The 19578-nt window shown below is 34.2% G+C and overlaps 1 protein-coding gene across 1 annotated transcript; it reads right to left on the bottom strand.

The window, feature by feature from the left end:
- Nucleotides 1-2071: 2071 nt before the first annotated feature.
- Nucleotides 2072-18994, bottom strand: LOC139873600 (ABC transporter B family member 25-like). The gene is made up of 17 exons (XM_071861537.1): nucleotides 18813-18994; nucleotides 18647-18718; nucleotides 18522-18557; nucleotides 18339-18413; nucleotides 18081-18205; nucleotides 17899-17998; nucleotides 17632-17803; nucleotides 17415-17533; nucleotides 17119-17229; nucleotides 16714-16858; nucleotides 16469-16601; nucleotides 12902-12977; nucleotides 12757-12822; nucleotides 3853-3960; nucleotides 3597-3704; nucleotides 3315-3512; nucleotides 2072-2548 (listed from the first exon to the last, which is right to left on the bottom strand). The coding sequence occupies exons 1-17, from the start codon at nucleotides 18879-18881 to the stop codon at nucleotides 2330-2332; spliced, it is 1932 nt and encodes a 643-aa protein (XP_071717638.1). The 5' UTR covers nucleotides 18882-18994; the 3' UTR covers nucleotides 2072-2329.
- Nucleotides 18995-19578: the final 584 nt, after the last annotated feature.

The raw sequence follows: 19578 nt of genomic DNA, 5'->3' as shown, positions 1-19578 counted from the left end.
GTACTTCGAAATTTATATCATGTCCGAAGGAGGATCCCGGAATGATGGGGATATTCTTATATATGCATATTGTTAATGTCGGTTACCAGGTGTTCAATCCATATGAATAATATTTTTGTCTCTATGCATGGGACGTATGTTTATGAGAAATGGAAATCTGAAATCTTGTGGTCTATTAAAATGATGGAAACGATTGTTTAAGTTAAACTAATGAACTCACCAACCTTTTGGTTGACACTTTAAAGCATGTTTATTCTCAGGTACGAAAGAAATCTTCCGCTGTGCATTTGCTCATTTTAAAGATATTACTTGGAGTCATTCATGACATATTTCAAAAGACGTTGCATTCTAGTCGTTGAGTTCTTTAAGATTATTATTAAGTCAATTATAGTTGGATATATTATGAAATAGTATGCATGCCGTAAATTTTCGATGTAATGAAAGTTTGTCTTTTAAAACGAATGCAATGTTTGTAAAATTTATCATATAGAGGTCAATTACCTCGCGATGTAATCAACTGTTGTGAATCGTTTGTAATCGATATGGACTTCGTCCGGATGGATTAGGACGGGTCTCTACACTAACAAGCTACTAGAGGGCTAAAACCAAAAAACATTACACGGGCTTTACAAGCCAATCGTTCCAAGCAACATTACATTTTCCTCTACTAGAACACCACAAAAATGGAAAACTACAAACAGAATCAAATAAACAAGATTTCTTCATGTCTTCACCGGGGAACACGGCACAATTCCTGAATCTTTAAAGTAACCAAAGTAATCTTGATCTTCACAACTTCCTTCGAGATCAGCCCATCTAACCAATTCAGGAACTCGTCCCGTCTTGAAAACAACGGCATTTGAATGTTGGTCCATATTCGACATTTCCGCCATAACTCTCTAGCCAACACACACTCGAACAACACATGTGAGAGGATTCTAAGCCATTCGAACATGAAACACATCCCACAGTTCAAAACTTCTTTATGGGCCCTCAAGATGAAAGAGATGGTGGCTCATCAGCAATTGGGGGAGAAAATATGTCCACGGAAGCTTTCGCAGCTTTCGACGTTTTAATGACACGGTTAGCGGAAGAGAGTGCACCGGGTGACGGATTCGCCAACGTGTTATCTTACAAGATTGAGAATCAGTCCGGGAAAAACTGTTTGAAAGAAACGGTCAATGGAAAATTGAAAAATGCGGGTCCTCGAGGTTGATTGTCATGGTCCGTCTTGTGTTTCTTCGATTGGTTTTATTTCTTTTATTTTCGTCTATTTTCGATTTTCTGTTTGGTTAATATTTTTGTTATTTTTTTCTGGATGTTTGGGAGGCTCACTTTTAAATAGTTTTTTTTTTTTTTTTTTTTTAGTTGGTTGATTTCTATGCATGAGCCTTCCCGTTTTCCCTTTAGTCCTTTTGTATTCCCTGTTGATGGCGTTTCCTTTAGAAAACGACCTCGTTTCTATCTGAGCATTCGCTTTTTTTCGAAAAAAAAACTAATTGGTTAGATATTGCATTACCAAGAAAAAGTAGAGACAATTCAAGTAATTCAAAGAGAAAAGGGTGTGCCATTTGCCTAATTTTTATGAAAAAAGTTAAACATGGGTAGATTTAGTAGCACCCAAAACAAAAATATTTATAATCTAAGGCATTTAGAAAAAGAAAGCACCCATAAAAAAAAATACAACCAAGCCAGCAAGCCACGCTACAAGCAAAACTAAACACCTCTAACAAACGAACCTACACAAAACTAAAATTGAAACATACCTGCAAACAACCCAATAGGCTAAAGTAGCCGACCAAAAAAAACTACCATCCAACTACAACTGCCAAATCAACCAATGGGACAAGACAAGGAAATCAAACAAAATACACACAAAGCATAAAACATAAAACACCAACGGACAATTAACATAACTAACATCAGCGAAAGACGGAGCTTGTCCATCGCATTAGAGGCTTCCTGCTTCTCGTTTCCAGTTTTAGGAGTTTCCTTTGACCTGTTCGAAGTGAACCGCTTTGCCCGATCCGGATGAAAATCGAAAACCATGGGAGAGGCATGAGAAAACTACAAATTCAGCTATTTATGAAAATGACAGTTGATTAATTACATATTATCATTGCTCGAGTAAACAAGAGTTCCTATATACCCATGCCAATAAACAAACCTCAAACACCATGAAATGCAAGTAAGTTTCGATAATTTCATTGCTTGATTAAACAAGAGTTCCTATATAATACTGAAATGTATGTATAGTTAACAATATAAAAACTCAATAATATGTATCAAGCATTTGTTTCTCATTTTATTTATTTTTGCAGCACAGCAGCTAGGATTCAGTAGTTTTAGTAGAGGGGCCCCCTTGAAGCTGCCTCTTGACCAAGGCAGTGTAAATACCATCATCCTTGTTTAGGAGTTCATCGTGAGTCCCCTGCTCAACTATCTTCCCATCTGATACAACCGCTACTGTATCTGCACTCTGTACCGTTGAAAGCCTATGTGCTATTACTAACACAGTTCTCCCCTCCATTAAAGATTCCATAGCATCCTATACGATACGATAGGATACAAAACAAGATTAATAAATTAGTCAAATATGTTGGGATATACTCTCTTTGGTAAGCTTGCAAAACTCGCTACTCGGGAAGAGTACTCGGTCGGGACTTTAGATGGAATAATCGGCAATTCGGGATTAATCATGGATTAATCAGGTTGGACTTTTTGTACATTTAAATAATAACTATTTTCAAAATCATACTGAGTATGTTATATGTGTAGATTTATAAGAAAACCATAAACATAGACATAAATATTAACATAATTATCTAGAAGTAAGTGTAAACATAATCGTTCACTTGTTCAACAACTAAAAAAATCTAGTTTAAATTTAAATTCATATTAAAATGTTGCCTAATTTTGACTTTGACCAACTAAATCCTATTTTGACTCATTAACCGACGTCTACCGATTACTTAAACGAAATTTGGGAAACGGATCGGCCTGTTCTTCTTAAAAAGGAGTAATCATCGGGGATCAGTCGGGAAATTTTACAACAGTGCTCCTTGGACCCATTTACATACAAATGGGTTTATTCACATTATTATTATTATTATCTTTTATCTATCTATAACAGGTTCAAAATAGTTGAAAAGAAATATAGTCAAACAGGTCAGTGCATCATCTCTATCACCATAAAACCTCCAACATAATTGTACTAAACAAAAAATTTAGCATTATTATTTATCATTATTATATAATATAAATTTGGTAATCTTATTTGACACACTATTTAGTAATAAATTAATTTTTTTTACCTGAACCAAGTACTCGCTTTCTGCGTCCAAAGCGCTAGTGGCTTCATCTAAAAGAAGAATCTTTGGATCCATTAACAACGCTCGAGCTATGGCTACCCTTTGTTTCTGACCTCCCGATAACCTCACTCCACGTTCTCCAACAAACGTTTTGTACTTTTCAGGGAACTTTGAAATGAACTCATGTGCATTTGCCATTTTCTATACAGATTAATTAATATCCAAAACTACAAATAAGATTCTTGAACAATTTGACCAATAACAATTGCATAGTTTCAAACTTACAGCTGCTTTTTCCACTTCTTCTTCGCTTGCCTTTCCGTTGAGTCCGTAAGCAATGTTTTCTTCAATTGAACAATTAAAAAGTGTCGGTTCCTGGCTCACTATGCTGATCTACATTGTTTGAGACGAATTTGTTATGATTCTTGAAAACACAAGTCCTTACACAATAATCTCATATGTTGTTCACATTAAAATTTAAAAAATAAAAAAATAACAAAGAAAAAAGAAAACTTAAAGGAACTCCATTTTGAATCATTACCCTTGTATGTAGATGTTCATGTGATATATCTACTAAAGAAACTCCATTTATCAAAATTCTGCCTTTGATAGGATCATAAAATCTTTCAATCAGGTTTGCAATGGTAGTCTGCAAGCAAACAAAGTAAGACGATTAACCATACTATATAACAAATAGCATATTAAGGAGGTAACACACTTCCAAATCTTAAGAATATAAAGGACGCTTTGAGTACGAGGTGGCAAGACGAGGAGATGTGCACGTAGGTAACAGCACACGTTGGATTGACCAATAAACATATTTGTAATCTTATGTAATGAATTGAATTTAATTATGATTTACATAAAATGTATTGATTCTGTTGGGATTTAACATTTTCATGATACTTAAAACCATTTAAGAATCAATTAAAAGCGGAAGCAAGTAATTACCATTTTGGAACATGTTAATCTTTAACCAATTAAAGTTAAATCCCAATTAGGATCAAGTTGAGAAATAAGCTTACAAACTACAAGCAAGAATGAGATGTTATACCTATTCCAAGCTAGTTGAAAGTGATGAAGATGATGATGTTGAATAGAGCTTCAAATGGATGAAACCTCAAGTTGTTATACCCCAAGCTTATCACCAACACCTTGTACTTTGGTTAGGATTTATTGACACTTGAATTTAGCTTCCAAAAACCAAATTAAGAACCCCTTGTCTCCCCTAATACCCCACGGTTTTACAGCAGAATTGGAGGAGAGAAATGCAGTTTTTTTTGATTACTTTTGATGTGTATGTGCAAGAGTGTCTTGGAATAATTCAAGTCTTGCATGTTATAGAAGTATGGCCCTTGTAATTGACCAAGAAAAGGGATCTTAGCATGTGTACAAGAGTCCCAATGCCACTTCCATTCAAGTATTATTAATTAAGTTTTATAAAATGGGAGGATTAAATTTTATAAAACTTTTATAATACTTCCATATATATATTTGTTATGTACATTTATATTTTTATAAAACCAAACTTTATAAAATGTAGCATAACAAAATCAATTATTTAACCTATAAATAATTTAAACTCTTGTTATATATATAAATTAATCCATAATTTATATATATATATATACATCAAGTAATATTTCAGAAAACCATTTTTCTTGAAGTTCAAGTGTCGCGTATTTGATCAATGAACCAATCGTTAAAATCAAAGACGAATAAGGTGTCGGTAAGTTTGTTATTGGGTATGACCCGACTTGGATCATAATATATTAGCCACATTAATTAAATATGTCTCTCGGGCATACGAAGTACCTTCAATCTCCCACTTGCACGAGAAACATAAGAAATTAATGCAAGTGATGGATACAGCCTAACACACCGTCCATCACCCCTAATATGTTATGACTTTGTGCCATTCAATAACATCATCCCTTTCGAGTTCCCATCTCGAATATGATTAGGTGAATCTTTCATTATTTCCTTTCGTCCTAGATGTCATGTTAAATCCAAGAGATACAGAGTGATCACTCTCTTATAGATTTAACTTTTCAGGCCTTAGACATCTGACTCTCAACGAATAAGAGGGACAAATTCCATCTTGACTACATACGTCCTAGATATTTACTTTGTAATATACCTGAGTTCTTCCTTATGTACTACCATGTTTCAGAATAGCGAAGGAAGGAATCAAGGCACAGTACTAGGTGAATATCCGAACCCAATATGTATCTCAGGTCAGAGGATACAATGATATTCGCCTTTACTCAAGATTACATGTGATCAACCACAAAGGCTCTATACAGTAATTCTTGAGAGCGGGTCTTCCAATATTTGTGTCCCACAAATATCTATGAACCTTGGTAGCAACCTTGCCCCACATTCACCATTTGAATGTTAACCAATCCAAGTTCATAATAGTCTAGACCTCACACTTGTTCCCATAAATGTGATCAACTACGGAATTTAGAATAATGATTTATTCATGGATAAAACATGCAAAATTGGAACATGACTCATAAATAAATTAATACCATAATTATATTAATGAGTTTGAACTAATTCGTTCCGATACAATACATAAATAGATCAATTCCAATCACTAGAATATCGAAGCCCTAATGCACAAACATGTCCCTCATGTTTTGGCCCATGTAAAAGCTTCGTGAGTGGATCCGCAACATTATGATCTGTATGAACTTTGCGAATACATATCTTTCCTTTTTCAACTTCATCCCTTATGTAGTTGAATCTCCGCTCAATGTGACGAGTCTTTTGATGGGCACGAGGTTCCTTGATTTGAGCAATCGCACCCTCGTTGTCACAAAAGATCTCAAGAGGGTCCTGAATGGAAGGGACCACTCCTAAGTCGTCTATGAATTTCTTCATCCATGCAGCTTCCTGAGCTGCCAGTGAGGCGGCAATGTACTCTGACTCTGTAGTGGATAACGCAACAACCTCCTGTTTCGAACTCTTCCAAGAGACCGCACCACCATTTAACATGAAGACATAACCGGATTGTGATCGAGAGTCATCTCGATCAGTTTGGAAACTCGCGTCCACGTAACCTTTTACGGCGAGTTCCTCCTCACCAGACCCATATATTAGAAACATATCCTTAGTTCTCCTAAGGTATTTCAATATACTTTTAACAGCAATCCAATGACTGTTTCCTGGGTTATTCTGGTATCTACTTGTCAAGCTTAGAGCGCATGACACATCCGGTCTAGTACATATCATCGCATACATGATAGACCCAATTGCAGATGCGTATGGGACTTTCTTCATTCTATCTTGTTCATCTTTCGTGGTAGGACACTGAGATGAACTGAGAACGGTTCCTCTTTGAATAGGTACCAAACCTTTCTTAGAGTTTTCCATCTTGAACCTTTTCAAGATTTTATCAATGTATGTACTTTGACTTAAACCTATCAATCTCTTGGATCTATTCCTATAGATCCCTATCCCCAATATGTATTGTGCATCTCCAAGATCCTTAATGGAGAAGCAACTCTTTAGCCAAGTTTTGACTCCTTGCATTGTGGTAATATCATTCCCAAATAATAATATATCATCCACATATAGTACAAGGAACATTATAGTGCTCCCACTAGCTTTCTTATATACACAAGCTTCATCACCATTTTTAATGAAGCCAAATTTCTCGGCTTCTTCATTAAAACGATGATTCCACATTCTAGATGCTTGTTTCAATCCGTAGATTGACTTCTTTAACTTGCATACCTTTTTAGGATATTTTGGATCAACAAAACCTTCAGGTTGGACCATATAGACATCTTCCATAAGATATCCATTTAGGAAAGCGGTTTTGACATCCATTTGCCATATTTCATAGTCGTAGTGAGCAGCAATGGCAAATAATATCCTAATAGACTTTAGCATTGCCACTGGCGAGAAAGTTTCATCATAATCAACCCCTTGAGTTTGAGTGAAACCTTTTGCTACAAGTCTAGCTTTGTATGTATCCAAGTTTCCATGTATGTCGGTTTTCTTCTTGAAAAGCCATTTGCAATCAACTAGCTTGGAGCTAGGAGGTTGCACAACAAGTTCCCAAACTTGGTTTTCATACATGGATTGCATCTCGGCGTTCATGGCTTCCTGCCATTTATCTTTATCAATTCTTGATAAAGCATCTTTGTAGTTTGTCGGTTCATCCAAATCAACCGTATAGCAACCTTCCACGAGAAACCCATATCTCTCGGGAGGATTACTAATCCTACTAGATCTTCGAACGTCTTGTGTACCTTGATCATCCACTTGATCATTTTCAACATCCTCATGTTGAGTACTAGTGCTAACCAATTGTGTATCATCGGCTTGATCTTGTACCTCTACAAGATCTATCTTCCTTTCACCATCACCTTCCATAAGGAACTTGGTTTCAAGGAATTCCGCTTTCCGAGCAACAAATACGGTTTGCTCGGATGGATCATAGAAGTAATATCCCATGTCATCTTTGGGATATCCTATGAAGATACACTTTGTGGATCGAGCAAGTAGCTTATTTGCTACATAACGCTTAGGATAAGCTTCACATCCCCATACTTTCAAGTATGAAAGAGAAGGAGGTTTTCCAAACCACATCTCATGAGGAGTTCGTTCCACCTTCTTGGTTGGGGCCATATTTAAAATACGAGCCGCGGAGCTTAGACAATAACCCCAAAATGATAGAGGTAACGAGCTTCTTGCCATCATAGATCGAACCATATCCATTAGGGTTCGGTTCCTCCTTTCGGAAACTCCATTAAGTTGGGGTGTTCCGGGTGGAGTAAGTTGTGAGATAATCCCACAACTCCTAAGATGATCTTGGAAGGCATCGCTTAGGTATTCACCTCCTCTATCGGTACGTAGTACCTTAATTGTCTTATTGAGTTGATTTTGTACTTCGTTTTGATATTCTTTGAATGCTTCAAACGTTTCGTCCTTGTGTCTTAATAAGTAGACATATCCGAAACGACTAAAGTCATCAATAAAAGTAACAAAGTATCTTTCACCTTTCCTAGTCATGGGTTTAAAGGGTCCACATACATCCGAATGTATTAATCCCAATAAATCTTTAGCCCTTTCATAGGTCCCTTTGAAAGGTGCTTTAGTCATCTTGCCTTGTAAACAAGATTCACATACTTCAAACGAATCCATTTCATTTGATTTCAAAAGTCCATTCTTTTGAAGTGTATGTATTCGGTTCTTGTTTATGTGACCAAGGCGACAATGCCATAAGTAGGAATCACTCAAATCCCTTTTGAGTTTCTTGGTGCTTGTATGGTATATAGAGCTCGATGATGCGTCATCATGAACCAATTCATAAATTCCATTTGTAGGTGAAGCCTTGAAATAGAATACATTATTTTTAGAAATATGAATGTCATCATCAATAAAATTAACAACGTAACCACATTGTTTTAAGCGAGAAATAGAAATAATGTTTCGACATAAATCCGGTGCATACAAAACATTTTCTAAAATAAGCTCCAATCCACTTGGAAGCTTCAAAACAAATTCTCCTTGAGCTTTAACATGCACCTTTGCACCATTGCCCATATAGAGACTTGATGTTCCTGCTTTATGATCACTTCTTCTGAACCCCTGCAAGGAATTGCAAATATGAGTTCCACATCCCGTGTCTAATACCCATGTATTAGAAGAAGTAATACTAAGCTCTACATATACCATGTATATATTACCTGAGGTTTGCCCTGCATCCCTCTTGTCCTTCAACTCTTTAAGATAGACCGGACAGTTTCGTTTCCAATGACCCATCTCACCGCAACCGAAACATGGGTCTTCCTTGGGGTTTGCCTTCTCGGCTACCTTTTGCTTCTTTGCCTTGTTGATGATTGGGGTAACCATCTTCCCCTTCCCTTTGCCTTGATGGGCGGGTCCTTTTCTCTTAGCCACCTTTGGCTTAGAGGTGTTACCTTTAGACCCACCTTGATCGATTGCTAACACGGGTAAAGTCCTTTTACCCATGCTAGTTTCCGCCGTCCTAAGCATACCATGAAGCTCACCTATACTCTTATCCATCCCATTCATGTTGTAATTAATTACAAATTGATCAAACCTCTTTGATAGGGAGTTAAGGATAAGATCGGTGGCTAACTCATTAGATATGTTAAGGTTAAGACGGTTAGCACGATCGATAAGGCTTTTCATCTTAAGTACATAAGATGAAACCGATTGGGTGTCGTCCATACGACAAGCATGAAGCGCCCGAACCGTTTCGAAACGCTCAACACGTGCTTGTTGGAGAAACATCTCCTTCAATTGTGTTATCATGTCGTATGCGCTATGATGCTCGAAATCCTTTTGGAGTTCGGGTATCATAGTCCCAAGCATTAAGCATGAGACTTGAAGGGAGTCGTGGCAATACTTATCGTAAGCGGCCATTGCCTCCACATCATTCTCATCCGGTTGATCGGGAATGGGGTCCTCAAGCACATACATTTTATCCTCTTGTTTGAGGACAATCCGAAGATTGCGGAACCAATCCATAAAATTTGTATGGTTGAGTTTGTCTTTCTCGAGGAGAGACCGTAACGATAGGTTGTTAAAGTTAAGTGGTGCGTTGTTCATGTTGTTGTTGTTATTAGCGGCCATCTACAAAATTCAACAAAGTTCATTTAAGTATTGATTTCAAATTTAATAAACAATACCCTTTTAATTTGTTTTATATTAGAATCCAACGGTAAATCAAATTTCGGTTAGGTGACCTTTATCCCGTCATTTGATTTAGCTAGGTAGTCATAATGACAATTGCAATCCTTTTGCAACTTCTAATTTTATGGGATCATGCAATCCTTTTGCACGGCATATTAATCCCATCAAACGCCTATTTGTTCCTCATGCTTCGGTGACCCTAAGTTCATGATTCCCAAATCAAGTCGTCCTACTTGTGTAGACATGTAGACTTAACATACAAGTGGTTAGGTGACCTTTATCCCACATGTATGCAAAGTGTACCTTATTCATATTAGTTCACTCATGACGGTTAGGTGACCTTTATCCCATCAAGAGATTCCTAATATGTCTAAGTGTTTCCACAAAAGAATGGCGTTTAACTTGTTTACCTTGTATTAGTTAAAGGGATTTTATGTTTTCTACATTCTAGTTTTAGAAAACAAAATGCTATACACCAACATGCATTTGGTGTGTAGTGTTTTATGAAAAACCTATTTTCATGTCCTTTTAGTAAGCCAATTACTAGTTATAAACCATTTCATATGTATGATCCTTATCATGTTCTTAATAACCGATTATTAAAGTCCTTTTAGCCGTTTTTAATTTAACCATTTAAATTGACGTTTTGCATGTCGTTAATAATGTCAATTTTAACCAATTTAAATTTCCATTTTAGTTTGTTGTTAACTTGTGTGATTAACTTGTAGCATACAAACATACAATCCACATAATCATACAAAACAACCACGCATGCAAAATCATATGTTCACAATCAAGCCATTTTTGGTAGACATTTGTTTAGCCGAAAACAAATGCCACCGGTTAAGGGTAATAACACAAAGTAGGAGGTTTTAACCTCCCACTTAATCTTGCATCCAAATGCTTCTTCATGTGTTCTTCAAGTCTTCATCATCTTCATCATTTTACAAAATATATCCTAATACATTTTGTCTAGAAAATGAAAATACAACCTAATCTATTTTACATACCAAATATAAAATAAATTACATAACCAAAATAATAAATATTACAACCAAATGAATAATTATTACATGCCTTTTGAATGAATGATAATACATACCAAATGAATCATAAATCAACCAAACAAACATTCATTCAACCACAAGGTCTTGGCTATGATTGTGAACATCAAAATATCACCAAATATTAACCAAATGGCAAACCCAAAACCATTTTGGAACACCCATAAATTCGGCCAAAAGACCAACCCACCCAAATCCATTAATTTTTGCATTTTTCTTTCATGCATGTACATAAAATGCAAAATATAGTGGGTTTAATAAATCATCACGAAGCATATTTCAACAACTTCGGCTCTAGATACCATTGTTGGGATTTAACATTTTCATGATACTTAAAACCATTTAAGAATCAATTAAAAGCGGAAGCAAGTAATTACCATTTTGGAACATGTTAATCTTTAACCAATTAAAGTTAAATCCCAATTAGGATCAAGTTGAGAAATAAGCTTACAAACTACAAGCAAGAATGAGATGTTATACCTATTCCAAGCTAGTTGAAAGTGATGAAGATGATGATGTTGAATAGAGCTTCAAATGGATGAAACCTCAAGTTGTTATACCCCAAGCTTATCACCAACACCTTGTACTTTGGTTAGGATTTATTGACACTTGAATTTAGCTTCCAAAAACCAAATTAAGAACCCCTTGTCTCCCCTAATACCCCACGGTTTTACAGCAGAATTGGAGGAGAGAAATGCAGTTTTTTTTGATTACTTTTGATGTGTATGTGCAAGAGTGTCTTGGAATAATTCAAGTCTTGCATGTTATAGAAGTATGGCCCTTGTAATTGACCAAGAAAAGGGATCTTAGCATGTGTACAAGAGTCCCAATGCCACTTCCATTCAAGTATTATTAATTAAGTTTTATAAAATGGGAGGATTAAATTTTATAAAACTTTTATAATACTTCCATATATATATTTGTTATGTACATTTATATTTTTATAAAACCAAACTTTATAAAATGTAGCATAACAAAATCAATTATTTAACCTATAAATAATTTAAACTCTTGTTATATATATAAATTAATCCATAATTTATATATATATATATACATCAAGTAATATTTCAGAAAACCATTTTTCTTGAAGTTCAAGTGTCGCGTATTTGATCAATGAACCAATCGTTAAAATCAAAGACGAATAAGGTGTCGGTAAGTTTGTTATTGGGTATGACCCGACTTGGATCATAATATATTAGCCACATTAATTAAATATGTCTCTCGGGCATACGAAGTACCTTCAGATTCAACAACATGTTTTTATAAATAAACTGCATGCATTATAATCTCGTATGCATTTAAAACAGATTTTGAAAGGCTTTCAGCCTGTTTGACTAGTTCAACCAAACTGATTCGTTCGTTTTTTAGCTAATGTCTATGAGCATGGTAGTAATAATCCCGATTAATCCTTTGCAGAAGGAGACCGATTAAATTTTTCCAAAAACTTTCAAATTAACCAGTCGATAAGTCAAAATTGTATTTAGTTGGTCAAATTTAAATTGGCTGGTCAATACTGATCAAAGTCAAAGTTGGTGAACATTTTTTAATATAAATTTAATTTAGAATATTGGAGTGTGAACAATTAAATGACTATGTTTATATTTCTAGACAATTATTAACACAACTGAACCTGGCTTATTATTAATAGCTTTACTAGCAAAGTACAGAATTCTGGAGATGAGAATTAATTAAAGTATAACCTTTCCACCACCGCTAGGACCAACAAGTGCAACCTTTGAACCCGGTTGCAGCTTCAGATTTATACCCTGAAATTTTCAAAAATAAATATCTTTATTTACTAAACTAGGTACATTATACACAGAATTTGTCTATTGTTTTTCCTACCTCGAGCACATTATGTCGCGGACGGGAAGGATACGCAAACCAAACATCATCCAATTCCACTTCAGCATCATCATCACTATAACGAAATACAGTAATAGACAAAAAACATTAGTTAACTATGGCTCTAATACAATTAGTTATTTGCTATTTAGAATATATATATATATATATATATATATATATATATATATATATATATATATATATATATATATATATATAGGGTAATGATATGTACACAACCTATTATTGTTATGTACACAAACAATATGTTTTAAAGTGTTGTACAGTACAATACTGTAAAGCACAGTAGTTGTGTACAAAACAATAATAGGTTGTGTACATATCACTCCCCATATATATATAGGGAGAAGATCAAGCGCTAAGTGGGCATAAATGGGATAAGGGGATAAGTGATTTTGTGATTTTTATATCTTTAGTTCTACAGCTCCGATTTAAAAAAAAAATTTGCTAGTATCTATTTTCATTGTGTAGATTCAGAAAAAAATTAAATTTTTTTTTTTTAACTGGAGCTTTAAGATGCATCTGATGCATGTTATCCGCTGTTTGATGCATGTTATCCGCTGTTTGATGCATGTTAACTGCTTTTCATGCATCAGATGCATCTTAACAAAAAACAAAGAAAAAATGACTTTTGATTAAAAAAAACAGTGTTAAGGGTTTAGTAATTAGGGTTTAGGATTTAGGGTTTAGGGTTTAGAAATTAGGATTTTAGAACGAGTTTTTAATACGAACGGTTTAGAGTTTAGGGTTTAGGGTTGAGGTCCGTAAACCCGAAAACCGTAAACCCTAACACCTAAACCCAAAACTCTAAATCGGGCTAAATCCTAAAAAAAAACAAACTCAAAAAAACCTCAAAACACGTTAACATACATCACATGCATTTTAAGCTCCTGTTAAAAAATAATAATAAAAAAAATAAAAAATATGAATCTACAGTTAATCACGAAAAATTTTTAAAAAAAAAATTAGAGCTCTAATGTAAAAGATATAAAAATCTCATTTTACTTATCCCCTTATCTCAAAAATACCACTTATCCCTAATATATATATATATATATATATATATATATATATATATATATATATATATATATATATATAGTGGTAGGATCAAGAGGGAAGTAACCAATCGGGGAGAAACGGAGGGAAGCAAAAACTTTTTTTTTTTCGTTTTTTGAAAAAACTTTGTTCACGAACATTATAGATGGGATGAAAATATGAACATTTAATAAAGACACTTTGTGATAAATGTTTTTATTTTGGCGGGAAAACGCTCGAAGAAGTAATATATAACAATTATCGTGTTTTTCGAGCGTAAGTTGAGGTTTAGCTATTGGGGTTTAGATATCAGGGTTTAGATATTAGGGTTTATAGGGTTTAGATATTAGGGTTTAGAAATTTAGGGTTTAGGGTTTAGATTTAGGGTTTAGATTTAGGATTTAGATTGAGTTTTTAACACGAACGGTTTAGAGTTTAGGGTTTAGGGTTTGGTGTTTTGGGTTTATGGAATAAACCCAAATCACCAAACCCTAAACCCTAAACCCTAAACTCTAAATCGGGCTAAATTTTACTTCACAAAACATGAAAAAAAACGTTCATATTCTTCACGAACAATATTATCTTGAATGTTATTTTTGTCGATCGTTTTCCCGCCTAAATAATAACATTCATCACGAAGTGTCTCTTCTAAATGTTCGTATTTTCGTGTGATCTTGATCCCGGAAAAAAAAATTCCAAAAAAACGAAAAAAAATAATAATAATTTGCTTCCCCCCGATTGGTTACTTCCCCATTGATCCTGCCCCTATATATATATATATATATATATATATATATATATATATATATATATATATATATATAGTGGTAGGATCAAGGGGAAAGTAAAACTTTTTTTTTTCGTTTTTTGAAAAAACTTTTTCACGAACATTATAGATTGGATGAAAATATGAACATTTAATAAAGACACTTTGTGATAAATGTTTTTATTTTGGCGGGAAAACGCTCGAAGAAGTAATATATAACAATTATCTTGTTTTTCGAGCGTATGTTGAGGTTTTAGATATTAGATTTATAGGGTTTAGATATTAAGGTTTAGATATTAGGTTTATAGGGTTTAGATATTAGGGTTTAGAAATTTAGGGTTTAGGGTTTAGATTTAAGGTTTAGATTTAGGATTTAGATTGAGTTTTTAACACGAACGGTTTAGAGTTTAGGGTTTAGGGTTTGGGGTTTGGGGTTTTGGGTTTGGGGACTAAACCCAAAACACCAAACCCTAAACTCTAAACCCTAAACTCTAAATCGGGCTAAATTTTACTTCACAAAACATGAAAAAAAAAACATTAACATTTTTCACGATCAATAATATCTTGAATGTTATTTTTGTCGACCGTTTTCCCGCCTAAATAATAACATTCATCACGAAGTGTCTTTTCTAAATGTTCATATTTTCGTGTGATCTTGATGCCTGAAAAAAAAAATTCCAAAAAAAACGAAAAAAAAAAAAATTGCTTCCCCCCGCTTCCCCCGATTGGTTACTTCCCCATTGATCCTGCCCCTATATATATCGATTGGTCTCACCAAAAATATATATATATATTTTTTTTTTATTTTTTTTTTTTTCGTTTTTTTGAAATTTTTTTTTTCCGGCATCAAGATCACACGAAAATATGAACATTTAGAAGAAACACTTCGTGATGAATGTTATTATTTAGGCGGGAAAACGATCGACAAAAATAACATTCAAGATAATATTGGTCGTGAAGAATATGAACGGTTTTTTTGATGTTTTGTGAAGTAAATTTTTTTCCGATTTAGAGTTTAGGGTTTAGGGTTTGGGGTTTGGTGATTTGGGTTTATTCCATAAACCCAAAACACCAAACCCTAAACCCCAAACTCTAAACTCTAAACCGTTCGTGTTAAAAACTCAATCTAAATCCTAAATCTAAACCCTAAATCTAAACCCTAAACCCTAAATTTCTAAACCCTAATATCTAAACCCTATAAACCCTAATATCTAAACCCTAATATCTAAACCCCAATAGCTAAAACCTCAAAATATGCTCGAAAAACACGATAATTGTTATATATTACTTCTTCGAGCGTTTTCCCGCCAAAATAAAAACATTTATCACAAAGTGTCTCTACTAAATGTTCATATTTTCATCTCATCTATAATGTTCGTGAACAAAGTTTTTTCAAAAAACGAAAAAAAAAAAAAAAAAAAATTTGCTTCCCCCCGCTTCCCCCGATTGGTTACTTCCCTGTTGATCCTACCCCTATATATATATATATATATATATATAGTTGGTAAGAACGAGTGGGTGTTTGGACAATTGACTAATATACATGCAAAAACATCATACTTGACACCTATTTGTTTTGAATCAATTTTTTTTTTTTTTTTTTGTGCTGAAGTGTTGATATCTTGGAACTTTCACAAGATAACAACTTATACGTAACAAAAAGCACTGTATAATGATATGAAAAGCCAGTAAGTCAAATTATACATGAATATGAATAAATATGAAATTACGAATCTAACCCCATAGGACACTTGTTTCCTGATACTGGCATCGAAGAAACACGATCCAGAAGCTGAAAAACTCTCCTACTGGCTCCTGCAGCTTTCATTGCCACTGTGTAAATGCTAGACAGCCCAGACACAGAGGTTCCGACTGCAACCAAATTTTACAAAAAAGAAGTTAAAAAAATTGTTTGAACTCGTTATTAATCGTTCAGAAATAAGAAGAAAAAAAAAAAAAGGTAATTTGTTGATAGTCTAAATACCCGTGAGACTATAGAGAATGAAAGAAGTAAGAGATCCAGGGGTCATAGTGCCTGCTATTGTTAAGTTAGCTCCGTATATGACTACTATTATTACTGATAGTGTTGATGCAGCATTCAAACCTCCAAAGAATAGACCTACCACTTTCTGCACCCCAAAAAAGAAACACACATTATACTGCTTTTTATCCTTATCCCAAAGTTGCAAAAATCAATACGATGTTGACCAAGTTTGACTTTGACTGATTTTTGACCGGATTTGACCGATTTTCCCCGATAATCCAGAGTTTTTGCCGAATTTGACCGAGTACTCGCCGAGTAATTCCGAGTTTTGCAACACTGCCTTATCATATTTTTTTGGTTTCATTAAAAGTGCTTAAGATACAGAAAGCGGGTTAAATTACTGACAGCATACTGAAGTCCGAGTTTTAATGTCTCGTTAACTTTCTCAGAGTAGCGTGATATCTCATAATTCTCTTGAGCAAAAGATCTAACCGTACGTACAGCACCAAAAGTTTCCTACAACCCAATAACACATTCATTAGACATACTTAATGATAACATGCACCAAAGTTGCAAAACTCACTACTCGGGGACAACTCGGATCTTGACCAAGTTTGGCCGAGTTTGACCAAGTACTCTGCGCGAGAACTCGCTGAATAATTCCGAGTTGTGCAACGTATGATACAACACATGCATAGTACCTCAGCAATCGAGGAAGCGACAGCAGCAGCAGCTTGAGTCTTGTGGGATACTTCACGAAGATAACGTCCAACTTGACGTACAGTTATTGAAATGGCCGGAACAACAATCAAAGCCAACACTAATAACAACAACAAGCAGCAGCAAAATAAAACAAAAGTTTAGAGGAGAATTTACATAATTTGAAATTAATTTTCTTTGCGTATATGGTAGTATTACATGTTAGTTTCCATGATGTAGCAAACATGAATCCGAGACCAATAAATGCTGTAGAAAGATTCCTGAGTATCTCCGAAACGTTTGAAGTTGCAGCACTTTTGATTATTTGAGTATCCTCAGATAGCCTGCTAAGGAGCTCCCCTGTTCGGGTAACATCGAAAAAGGCTATTTCCTGCAATTATTATATTAACCAAAATGTTGTCTAAACAGGAAGGAAGAATTACATTATTTTTCTTTTCTTTTTTTTCTTGTAAACATGATTTTTACTTGGGTAACAAGGTGGGTGAACAGGTTTATTCTCAACGCAGCAACAATTCTTTCACTTGCAGAAGAAAATAACCATGCTCGAAGCGCTGTGCACACCGAACTGAGTACATCATGAGTCAAACTTCTTTAGAACAAAAAAAAAAAAAAAAAAAGATAAAATCACAGTTTTAAATTGATCATACCCAACAATAACAATTAAAAATATTCCAAGAATGGTTCTATTGACTTCGGTTACAGCTTCACTTTTTTGTTCAGGTGTTTGGAGATCCCTGGAAACAATATCAATTATCGTGCCACCAAACCTTGGCTACAACAATGCATACACCAAACACATATCATCACGCTGAATTGAATAAAAGTAATAATAATACATATATAGTCATGTAAACATATATTTCATATGTGCATTTTCCAATTAAGAGGTAAAGAGTCAGACATACAATCAGTATACTCGAAGTAGATGCAATCAACAAAGCGATAGTACCGATAATCAACCTTCCCGCCTCAGGTTTTGCCTGTTTAATCGATTAACAGACTGTGACTACTCAATAACGAACGTTGCATACACATTATACACAACTCTACATTAAAAACCAACAAATCACAAAATAGTACCTACTTACCAGAGCAAGAACTCTGACATAACTCACATTTGCAGCCTGTTTAATTTGACTTTCAAATTAGGAGGCATTTTATCAAACACTTAATGGGCATAACCGCAAGTTAAAACAACAAACACAAAAGTTACCGGTACAGCATCTCCAACCTCAAGATCCCCCCCTTGCTCACCATTTGCTAATGGATCGTTTCTTCTTAAACCCTGTAGATATAATTACATTACATACATGTGATACTTTGTTTATCTAATTCTTTGATATAATTTTCTGAAATATATCAAGTTTTTAAAGACTTACATTTCTGTTAAGTAACGGAGTTCTTTCACCCCTCATACCATGCATCCCACCACCATGGAATCTATCCATTACTGTGACGATAATAATTATAATCACTTAAAAATTCAATTATATTTTATAATGATAAAATCAGACGTATCAATTCTTATCAACGTTGATTTTTTTCCCTTCTTTTGTGTGGTTAGAATTTAACAAAGGGGTTAAAATATGGGGAGTGACATGTACACAACCACTTTTTACACATACACAACCAAGCATGTTTTACAGTGTTGTACTGTACAACATTGTAAAGCATGTTTGGTTGTGTATGTGTAAAAAATGGTTGTGTACATATCATCACCCTTAAAATATATTCCCTCCTTGCAAAATCTATTGTCCTACACAAGGTTGAAAAGTTCACTACTCTTGATTAATCGTTCCTAACTTTAAAAGGATTAATCCCAAATTTTAAGATTAATGGGATTGTAATTTATACAATTAAATGATAAATAAAAATTTATGTGTAAATATAGAATAAAATCGTAAAATAAACATGAACTTTAACATAATTATCAAAAATTATTCATTTTAATCAAAAACTAAAATATTAATTTATATTTATGTTAAAATGTTGACCAGTTTTGACTTTGAGCAATTTTGATTACCAAATTCGATTTTGAATCATCAATCTACGTTAACCGACTAATTAAACGAATTTTGGAAAAAAAAACGGAACGGATTGCTTTTAAAATAAGTAATCGGGAATTAATCAGGAATTAAACGGGTT

Source organism: Rutidosis leptorrhynchoides, chromosome 10 (assembly GCF_046630445.1).
Source record: "Rutidosis leptorrhynchoides isolate AG116_Rl617_1_P2 chromosome 10, CSIRO_AGI_Rlap_v1, whole genome shotgun sequence".
Classification (NCBI taxonomy): domain Eukaryota; kingdom Viridiplantae; phylum Streptophyta; class Magnoliopsida; order Asterales; family Asteraceae; genus Rutidosis; species Rutidosis leptorrhynchoides.
Note: the sequence above shows the minus strand (reverse complement) of the source record. Positions and strands in the feature narration are given on the sequence as shown.